Here is an 11,722-nt window from a genome sequence, read left to right on the forward strand (position 1 = left end):
AGGCTCCGGACGCGCAGGTTCAGCGGCCATGGCTCACGGGCCCAGCCGCTCCGCGGCATGTGGGATCCTCCCGGACCGGGGCACGAACCCGTATCCCCTGCATTGGCAGGCGGACTCTCAACCACTGCGCCACCAGGGAAGCCCTAATGGAATCTTATACATAAATAAAATAACTTTTCTAAATCATTAAAACCTAATAGAAAATTAACAGGGTTATGATAGATTGCTTTTCCTTTGTGGTGAAGAGACAAGGTAGAGCTAATAGTCTTGAGTGCCCTTAGGACACATGAAGTACCATCTACTTTCTCAAGGGAGGATATTTGAAATTAAACATGCATGAATTGTCTACTCCACCTGGGGGAGATCTGATAGCCCTCAGCAAGTGTTGAACTTCGGGGCTACAATTCTCTGCCCTCCACTGTTCACCCCACATTCAAGAAAGGAAAGCATCCTTTAGCAATAGATCTATTTATGAGAACAATCTCAGTCACATAGTTCCCAAAGGGGAGGCAACCTTAAGAGTGATGATAGAATATTGCTGACACTAGACACTTTGGGGCATTTTTTTGGTATAAGATAGTTGTCACTACCTTCTCAGTAGATTCTCAGTAGACTACTATACTGGTGGTGGTCACAGAATGGGTAAGTAAGCTTAATTTGAGCTGCATTAGTTTTCTACTGCTGTGTAACAAATAACTCCATATTTAGCAGCTTACGACAATAAAACACTTATCATCTCACACAGTTCCTGTAGATTGGACATTCAGAAGCAGCTCAGCTGGGTTGTTCTGGCTCAGGGTCTCTCATGAGGTTGGGGTCAAGGTGTCAGCTGGGGCTGCAGTCATCTAAAGGCTTGACTGGAGCCAGGCGATTCACTGTCTAGGTGGCTCCCTCACATGCATGGCAAGTGGGTGCTGATTGTGGGCAGGAAGCCTCAGTTCCTTTCCATAGGGCTGCTTGAGAGCTCTCATGACAGTCTGGTTCTCTCCCAGGAGTGAGCAGTCCAAGAGAGAACAAGGCACAGGCTAAAATGTCATTTATGACCTAGCCTCAGAAACCACATGCAGTCATTTCTGGAATATATTATTGTTTACATAATTCAGCCCTATTTAAAGTGGGAGAGGACTCCATGAGGGCATGGTTCCAGGAGGTAAAGTTATTGGGGGCCATCTTGGAGCCAGACTATCACAGCATATGGTAATTTTTCTTCTGGGTTTTTATAGAGCTGGTCTTGGGAAAATAAGTTTTTTGTTTATTTTTTTAAACATTCCTTTAGCTCTCCTCTCTGTGCCTCTTTGAGCTATACTTTATTTCTAGAAGCCAGTACTTCCAAGTTGACTCCTTCTTCCTCAGGGGTGCCCTTCCTGTCCTTCCTTGCTTACAAATTCAACAAATATTTGAGGACAAATTGTGTGTCAATCACTGTTTGTTCACATCAGTGAACAAAATCCTTCCATTCATAGAGCTTATCTTTTATATAGTAGTAGCTTTTCATAATGAGTTGTCTCCTATGATCCATAATTTCTGGTTTGTCCTATTAGCTTTCTGTGGGATCAGATGCTATTTCCATGTGATAGTGTCAGAACTGATTTGACTTGTAGGACACCCAGCTGGTGTCCAAGGATTGCTTCGTGGTGTGGGAAACCCCACTTCCCTTGCCCCCTCACATTGGAATCGGGTCCAGAACCTTTAGTAAACAAATTTAAGGAAAGAGGTCGATGACTGGCAAAATTCCCTTAAAATAACAAGTTTGTTTTAATAGAGGTATTCTGTGATCTAATTCAAAAGAGTACGATGGAACTTTAAGGCCCTGAAGCAGAGAGAGATCATAGCAGGGGAACTCGCTCATTTGTGCCTATTTCACTGCTTTAAGCCTACTTTTGTTCAATGGAAAACATAACCATCAAGCTATCTCACTCAGCACGGTCTTCTCCACAATGTGAAAATGCAAGAGTGGGGGAATAAGTGAATTTTAAGCTTAAACAGGCAAAAATATACATTAATATCGTTATCACCATGAACACATGAGGAGTGTCAGAGATTAAAGTGGCTAGTTTTGCCATTTCCTTTCAAAACTGACACAGTGAGATTTGAATTTCCCCAAATATGGTGGAAAGACTTGGATCACCATTTCTATGTGTGTTTATAGCCTAGCCAGTGTTTCAGGGATTCTGGCATTTATAGCTGAGCTTAGCTCTAACACTTTTTTCCATGGGACTTTTTTTTTTTTTATGTTTTAAAACCGTTTGGGCCAATAAATCTTTCTCCAGATGTCAGATTGGTCAACACCAAGGAGGTAAATGGAATGTAATGACACTCATCAAGTTGATGATGTGAATGGTTTATTGGACCCAATCATTTAGCACTTTCACAAAGTCAATATCAGGGAAGGAAACTCTGGGCTCTTATTATGGTAAACTGTACTGTCAGCATTCAGTGACTTATTACAAACCTGTGGCTGGGATTAGGATATTATAAATGGGGGACAAATGGAAGGCTCATTAATATTTTATACCCACAGGTGGAGGACATGCAGTGGGCCAATAGAGAACACGCTCACCCGGCGTCCGTCTGCAGCCTGCCCTGTAAGCCCGGGGAGAGGAAGAAAACGGTGAAAGGAGTTCCTTGCTGCTGGCACTGCGAGCGCTGTGAAGGTTACAACTACCAGGTGGACGAGCTCTCCTGTGAACTCTGCCCTTTGGATCAGAGACCAAACATCAACCGCACAGGCTGTCAGCCGATCCCCATCGTCAAACTCGAGTGGCATTCTCCCTGGGCTGTGGTGCCTGTGTTCGTTGCCATATTGGGTATCATCGCCACCACCTTTGTGATCGTGACCTTTGTCCGCTATAACGACACCCCTATTGTGAGGGCTTCGGGACGCGAACTTAGTTACGTGCTCCTAACGGGGATTTTTCTCTGTTATTCAATCACCTTTTTAATGATTGCCGCACCAGATACAATCATCTGCTCCTTCCGACGGATCTTCCTGGGACTCGGCATGTGTTTCAGCTATGCAGCCCTTCTTACCAAAACAAACCGAATCCACCGAATATTTGAGCAGGGGAAGAAATCTGTCACAGCACCCAAGTTTATCAGTCCAGCATCCCAGCTGGTGATCACCTTCAGCCTGATCTCCGTCCAGCTCCTGGGAGTGTGTGTCTGGTTTGTTGTGGACCCACCGCACATCATCATTGACTATGGAGAACAGCGGACTCTAGACCCGGAGAATGCCAGGGGAGTGCTCAAGTGTGACATCTCTGATCTCTCGCTCATTTGCTCACTAGGGTACAGTATCCTCTTGATGGTGACTTGTACTGTTTATGCCATTAAAACAAGAGGAGTTCCAGAGACTTTCAATGAAGCCAAACCTATTGGATTTACCATGTATACCACCTGCATCATTTGGTTAGCTTTCATCCCCATCTTTTTTGGTACAGCCCAGTCAGCAGAAAAGGTAAGTGGCAAGAAATGCATTTGCCAACCCTTCTCCTGGATTTAACTTCTTCCTTTAGGATGCTTTCCCTTCTTTCTTTTTGGTTCACTTTTATTCTCTCAAGAAGGTTCCGTGTTTTATATATATATTCAAGGTCACTTTGCTCTGAACATGTGTTGACTAAGGCTGATTTTCCTTGAAAAACACTTTAATGTGTCCTCCTTGGCAAGGTTGAAGATTGACAGAGCTCACATCACTTTCTGGGTCCCTTTTCCCAGTTCTGTTATCGACTAACATAACTGTTCTTTTCCACACGTTAAAGGAGGAAGGGAGAAAGGGCAGACATGATTCACAGGGGTGAGCTATTCCAGAGGTTTCTCAGTGCGTGACAAATGCCTCCTTTGCCGGTTCTAATGTTACTCTCAGAAAAAGCTATTCCTTAATAATTATGATGGTTTTAGTCACAGAAGCGAACTGCAACAGCAAAAACTAAGTGGCTTAATTCAATCTGAACCGTCGTACTATTTCTCTTTAGCCCCCGTTCTTACTATTTTTCCATATGTGGAGGATGGTGGTGAGGGATGAAAGAAGCAGCAATGGGCGATTATATAATGCAGTTTATATTTTTTGAGAAGTTGAAGATCAATTGAATTTCCTGAAATAATTTTCTTTTGTTACTAATCTTCCATTAACTTCGCCACACAAAACACTGCATGTAAAGAACATCTGTGTGTGAAAGGAAATACATGCTGAACTGGATGTATGTATGTCTGTGTACAGAAAAGCAGAGAACTAACGTTAAACATGACTTCCGAGGTTTGGGTGGTGTGATGGAGACACAACCGGTTTGAAAAACAAAGGCAAATGCTACCATTCTAAAAGGATAGCTCTTCAGCCCTAATGTGCATATGAGAAAGTTCTTCTCTCAGAGTGAGGATGTAAAGATTATTCCATCCTCCATCACCAGCAGTCGTGAGGAAGTCAGAACATCGGGGCGGCGGGGGGTGGTGGAATTATATTCCTTAGGTTCTAACATTCCAAGTAAGGTCTCACATGACTCTTAAAATTCCAACTAATCCAGAGGAAAAAATACTCAACAAGGGCAGGGAGAGCTCATTCGTATGAGCATTCATCCCTTACTCGATCAATGTGGTCTTCAACTTTGAAAGCCAAAAAAGTACTTCGGCAAACCTGCTGCTGAATAGAGCAAACTTGCCATGGGTTCCAGACCTGTGACCTTTCTTGACTTGAATGGCCTGATGAAAGCCCACGAATATTTTACGTAGGACCATGCTCATGGCGGGAAAGTAAAGTAAGACAGTTTGGGACACGAAACTTAACAACTAGAAAACATTATATCTTGACATACACAGATGGGAATTTATTAGGATCAGACTTGTAAATTTAACTTAGGAAGGGATGCGTCACTCAAAGTTTATTAGGTCTGTTTTGACATGGTTAGTTGGACTAGTCAGGGAAAAATATTGTTTTTCAGTGTCTAGAAATGGCCACATTATGTGAATTATTGATAACATCAACCTATCTGGTACTTGTATTTGGGTTTGAACCTAGAACTGTCTTTTTTAACATATTGTTTTACCTAGAGAGGGCCATAGGAAGTTTATTTTGTTTTCTTGTGGGCAACAAATATTTAACCAAACAAAATCTCCTGAGTTCTGATATCTAACTCCCTTTTCTTTTGTTTTCCCTTCCTTTACATTTTATAAAAGACAGTCTACTCTTACCTTTCATATTGCGACTTCAGGGATCTGGCGGAGCAAATATAAGTGCTAATAAGACGTTATTTCTATGCAGGGAACTCTTTCAGGGACTCAATTTTTAGAAGAAATTTTTAGAATAAATAAAATCGTGGTCCTACATCAAGCTATTGGACGCCTTCACAGTAATGCAAACATGCATCATAGTAAGTTTTTTTTTAAGGTAACTGAAAAAAAAAAAAAAGACCATTGTCTCTCAGATCAAGAACTCTGCAGAGTTGCAGCTGTCCCCTGAGGAGCAGTGATGGAGACAGTAAGAGTTTCAGGATGAAATGGACACATGAATAAGCCAGGGCTGGAGGCTGCCCAGTGCTGGGCCTGTGGGAGCTGTACATCCATCTGAAAACCTGGCGTGTATGTACATACTTATCGGTGTGGATCTATCAATGCCTCCAGAGAGATGACTGAACGCTAGCCAGAATTCTTTTTTCTTTTTTAGCTTTGTGCAATCAAAGTAAGTCAGAGAAGCACACTGTAAGACAAATTTATAAAATATGTTAATTGGAATTTATTTGTATTCATGATATGATTGAATGTGGAAATGAGTGAAGAAATCAAGAAGAAACACTAATTCTAGGAATTTTCAGAACATTGGAAAGTGCTCAAATTATGTAGTTAGGCTTGGAGTTGCTGAATTTAGACCAGCTCTACATCAAGAGCTATTATCTGATAAGTAGCTAAGATTTGCTACTGAAGTATTTTGTGTAATACACTTCTGTGTCATCCTAACACTTCACGTTAAAATTTGCTTCCTGCTATTCTCTGTCAGAGTATCTTTAATTACTCAAAACAATACACAGAATGTTTGAGAGTGTTTATTTTCTCACGTTGCTAAAATTATTGACACAGATATTAAAAGTGAATAAAACTTTTATATCTCTAAAGGCAGGCTTTCTCTAAGTTTTATTGACTTTGGAGGACCAAAGAGCTGGTCAGTTCTCCATTCTCCTTTATAATGCTCAGCCAGTTAACCCCACGTTATCAGCTTGAAGTGTTTGCAACAGTCGGGGGGCACACACACAGCCATTAATTCAGCAGATCCTTATTGAGCATTGTGTCCAGCATTGTGCTAATTATTGAACCATGTCAGTCAGTATCCCCGAGCCTTCCTTGTACAAAGGCTCAGCCTGTCTCCCAGCTGATGCTACCTGATGCTTGTCATCACCAGCAAGTGCCAGGCTCCAGGGCAGGAGAAGATCAGGCTCAAGGGCAGGGCGAGATGGTGAGGAGTCAGGTGTGAGATAAGAAAGCGAAGAAAAGAACTATGCGTCCTGTAACTATGCATCAGTGACATAGAGTTTATTAACATGGAAGAGCAAAATTTCTTCCAGTATGCATTTAATCATGTTTCATGGAGTCATGTCTACAAGAAAAAAAAAAACCCATCTAGCCACACAGGTCTCTGAAATTACAAGAGAAGTAGGACTAAAAAGTAAAATTAGTTGAATAATTTAGACAGATGTTTTAGAACACCTCTGAGTAAAATCAAGTTATAAAGGGACATTTGTAGCATTCATGAGGACGGACAGCTCTCCAAAGTATGTCTTCATCCAATGATAAAACACCATTTAATTTTCCCACATTCTTTTTTTTTCAGATTTCAAAATCAAGATGAATCGTGTTTTTTCCAATAGATTTTAATGACATCATTTATTAGCTTTATATCTACTGCGGCATTTTACTAAATCATAGTTTAAATGCACTTTCTTTTTTCCTATAAAAACGTGGTGTGAAGGAAGGGCAGACACACTGCGGCACAGACAGGGACCAACTCAAACTTTCATAGTTGGGTTGAAAAGACAAAAAATTAAAATATAATTAATGTAATAGTCAGGAAGAGAATCCTCAGGGATGGTTAGGGGCTGTTAGGATGGCAGAAATCTCTTAAATACATATCTTACCATCTCTAATTGGGTTCATAAAGACTAGATAATCAGACAAAGGTTATGACACTGCCAAGCTCCAAGGAGCATAGTGCTTCAACCAGAGCATAGGATGGAAACAAAACAAAACACCCTCAAAACGGAAAAGAAAATAAAACTCCAAAATGTCAAGCACCCCATATGTCCCAAACCAGCCTTTCTTCTTTCACCTTCTGGATAAGTCGTGCAGCCTCTATTTAGTAGCTTAAATCAAAAACCTAGAGTTATCTTAGACCCCTCCCTCTACTACACTCACCTCCTCTCACCTTCAAATGTCATCCTTTATCAGTTCATGGAGGGTAAGCCGTGTTTGTCTGATATATATCCGAATGAATGCATCTCTTAACATAGAAACTTTCATGTAGTACATTCTCAATAAATACCTATTGAATGAGTAAATAGAGTCCCTTGCACAATAATGACATACTATAATAATAAAAATGCTTATTATTTAAGTTAGAGTATGGCATAATGGTAACCTTATATAGTCGTCATATTGTGATCCCCATTGCAACTTTTTTTTCCTGAAAAATAAGTCTTCTCCTTTGAATGATGGGCCAAATACATTTCTTTTTAAAAATTTTGTCAGTATCACTTATTCTGATATAGGACTGCTAAATATTTAAGGAGAAATATGAAAAGGAATTCTAATAGCTGTCCTTAGTTCTGTCTAAAATACACAAAACAAAGGAGAATTGATGCTATTTTCCAGATGCTTTGCCATGTCAAAAGTATCTCCCTTATTCTTTTACTCTGTCAATTATAAGGTGAATGAGTGGAGTGAGGAAGAGCATAAGCTCTGGAGTGGGAGGATGTGGGTTCAAATCCTGCAGCTCTGCTAAACTAGCTGAGAAAATTCAGTTAAGAGGCTAAATTTGTGCAGATAGAAATACATTCCCTGGGGAATGCAAACTCAGATATAAAGCAGCATAAAGCATTTGCCTGCCATCTGTGCCCAGCCCTATTCACAAACTAAAGCAGACTTGAGTTCATGCCATCTAGGAAAGGGCAGGAAGACGATTGACTTAAAAAATCCTCTCGTCTCATTATGCTGTATTTTTGTATTAATAGATACCTCATGGTAGTTTTGCTGAGAGTTACATGCTATGAGTCATGAGACATGTTTAGCACATAATAGGCAAGGGCAGGGATCTTATTTTATTTCCCTCACCATCATCTCCTTGACACCTAGCATAAAACCGTGCCCGGAATGGGTTCTCCAAAAATATTTGTTTAATGATCGAATGCTTTTAAAATTATCCAGATAATTGCATCCGTTTCTCCAGCCGTCTGTGGAGCATCCCAACCAGCCATGTTTTCTCAAACACAGGGGCTTGCCTGAGGGTAGAGCACACAAGATGACAAAAGTTAAAGATGGAGACAAGAATCTGCAGGGACTAGGTAGAAAGAGAAGAGAGTGTTGTTCCTGAGGCAGTATGTAACTGCCTCCATATGCTTAGCAGAAAATACTAGAAGAGAGGAAAGTGTCATCAGAAAGCAGTTGCTGAAATACTTGGGTTAAAATTGAAAAGTTGAATAACTCTAACAAGAGTTGTGAGAGGTAGTTCTGAAAACAATAATAAAATCCCTGCTTTAAGGAATAGTCCAGATAAGAAAAGAACAGCCTGAAAACCTGCGGTAAGAGTGTCAATATAACCTAGATAGCAATGGAAGTAATTTTCAGAAGAGATCAGACCAACCATAACTGTCTCCTAACTTTTCTCCATTTCTGTGGAAAGGAGGGAAATGGAAACAATGATCAGTAACCATCACGTGTGTCTGTAATTGTTGTAAACCTTATAGTGTTTTCTTTCCTTGTTCACTTACAGTCATTTGAAGCTGATTCCTTTAAAGGAATCCCAGGTTACAGAACTATTTCAGGTATTATGGTGGATTGTGTCCAGGCAAAATTAATCATACCAGCCTGTTACAATCAACTCTGGAAGGAAAAACAAAATAAAAAAAGGAAAAAAAAAAGAAAACTGGAAAAGAAAACATTTATAGGATCCCATTTATGCACTCAGTAAAAATAATATGCTTGTGAAGGTATAGAAGAAAATGAAATTAAGGAGATTCTAGGGCACAATGTAGGCAAGTCTGTTAAGTAGCTCTTCTAGAGAAGGCTGCCTTAGCCAGGCTTATTACTTTTTTCCCTTTGTGCTACATATGACTGCTGCAGAATATTAACAACTTACACATTTAGGGCAACCCTTTGGGGGGATGCCTATCTAACTGGACAGCACAAAGAAATATTTGCTCCATGAACCTTGCTTAGATTCCATGATCCCACTTTTGGGGGGCTCAGATGAAGCTCTGTGGCCTGGGGATACTTAATTGAAACATTTGGTGAGATTGTGGTATTTACACATTTCTCTCTCTCTCTTTAATTGAAATTGAATTTACAAAGGATTTGAATTTTCTATACCCAAGTTACAATACATTAATCAATGAGACAATTTAGATAGTCAACCTGGGAATTGACTCCTAGAGTTCACATATCTCACTAAAATGGTTTGGCTTTCTTAATATCTTTGAAATGCTGTAGAACTAGATTTGATTAAGACCAAAATGAAAATATCTTCTGAGACATAGTGACCATGAATTTATTTCAAAATGTTTAGCAGGAATACCATACAAATAGACTTATTTTTTTTCTATATAGGCAGAACTTTAATGACATCCCAGACTGTTCATAGTACAGAACACAGTGACTAATTTACTTATGTAACTTCAAGTTGCATTTTCCATGATTCAGTAGCTGCTTATATCTCATGGAGCACACAGGGTGCCAGGAAGAGCAGATTGCAAGCAAATAGTTCCTTTTGGCTATAACCATATATACATTTTTAGGTTGGGAAATTTTTTTTCAATCTCTAAATACAGTATCACATGGATTAGTACCACCCATCTCAAAGTGTAGAGAAATATTTAACCAAATATTAGGATAAATTCCAGGCTATTTTAAATGAGTGCAAAGCAGATTTATTTGCATCATTAAAATAAATATAAAAAATACTTAGTCTGGCTTCTGGTTCAAGATATGGGCTGGCACAAACATATATATCGATTGCCGCTAAGGTGATAATGAAACGAAAAGAAGAAGGAAAGAAAAGGAAAAGAAAATAAGGGAAGAAAAGGGGGATGACAGAAGGAGAGAAAGGGAGGGAGGGAGGGAGACAGACAGAGAGAGAGGGTCATTATAGACATAGCTCGGAAATATTGCGGGTTTGGTTCCAGAACCCCACGATAAAGCAAATAAAACAACGTGAGTCACAGAGATTTTTTGGTTTCCCAGGGTGAATAAAATTTATGTTTATACTACACTGTAGTCTATTAACTGTGCAATAGCATTGTATCTAAAAAAAATGTACATTATTTAATTTAAAATACTTTATTGCTAAAAAATGCTATCATCTGGAGCCTTCAGAGAATCATATCTTTTCTCTGGTAGAAGGTCTTGCCTTGATTTTCATTGCTGCTGGCTGATCAGGGTGATGGCTGCTGAAGGTTGGGGTGGAGCTGTGGAAATTTCTTAAAATAAGAAAGCAGTGAAGTTTGCCTCATTGATTCACTCTTCCTTTCAATGCTGTTTGATAGCTTTTAACTCGGGGTAGAACTTATTTCAAAATCGGAGTCAATCTTCTCAAACCCTGCTGCTGCTTTATCAATTAAGGTTATGCAGTATTCTAAATCTTTTGTTGTCATTTCGAAAATCTGCATAGCATCTTCACCAGGAGTAGATTTCATCTCAAGAAACCACTTTCTTTGCTCATCCATAAGAAGCAACCCCTCGGCCATTAAAGTTTTAACACAGGATTGTAGCAATTCATTCATCTCTTCAGGCTCCACTTCTAATTTTACTGCTCTTGCCATTTCCATCACATCTTCAGTTACTTCCTCCACTGCAGTCTTGAACTCCCACCCCAAGTCATCCATGAGAGTTGGAATCCACTTCTTCCACACTCCTGTTAATGCTGATATTTTGACCTATTCCCATGAATCATGACTGTTCTCAATGGCATCTAGAATGGTGAATCCTTTTCAGAAAGTTTTCAATTTACTTTTTCCAGATCCATCAGAGGAATCATAATCTATGGCAGCTATAGCCTTATGAAATATATTTCTTAAATAATAAGACTTGAAAGTCGAAATTACTCCTTGATTCATGGGCTGCAGAATGGATGTTGTGTTAGCAGGTAAGAAAATAACATTAATCTCATTGTACATCTCCATCAGTGCTCTTGGGTGACCAGGTTTATAGTCAATGAGCAGTAATATTTTGAAAGGAATCTTTTTTTTCTGAGCAGTAGGTCTCAACAGTCAGCTTAAATGCAAATCAAAACTACAATGAGATATCATCTCACACCAGTCAGAATGGCCATCATCAAAAAATCTACAAACAATAAGTGCTGGAGAAGGTGTGGAGAAAAGGGAACACTCTTGCACTGTTGGTGGGAATGTAAATTGATACAGCCACTATGGAGAACAGTATGGAGGTTCCTTAAAAAAGTACAAATAGAACTACCATACGACCCAGCAATCCCACTACTGGGCATATACCCTGAGAAAACCATAATTCAAAAAGA

The 11,722-nt window shown here is 39.7% G+C and overlaps 1 protein-coding gene across 2 annotated transcripts in view; it reads left to right on the forward strand.

Annotated features, from left to right (window-relative positions):
• The window catches only part of GRM8 (glutamate metabotropic receptor 8), a 773,539-nt gene that overhangs the window by 662,304 nt on the left and 99,513 nt on the right, over window positions 1-11,722 (forward strand). For both annotated transcript variants that reach the window (XM_024129289.1, XM_055084852.1), the window contains exon 8: window positions 2,522-3,457. In XM_024129289.1, coding sequence (XP_023985057.1) covers window positions 2,522-3,457 — 936 coding nt within the window. The remainder of the gene's footprint in view (window positions 1-2,521; window positions 3,458-11,722) is intronic.

Source organism: Physeter macrocephalus, chromosome 5, assembly GCF_002837175.3.
Source record: "Physeter macrocephalus isolate SW-GA chromosome 5, ASM283717v5, whole genome shotgun sequence".
Taxonomy (NCBI): domain Eukaryota; kingdom Metazoa; phylum Chordata; class Mammalia; order Artiodactyla; family Physeteridae; genus Physeter; species Physeter macrocephalus.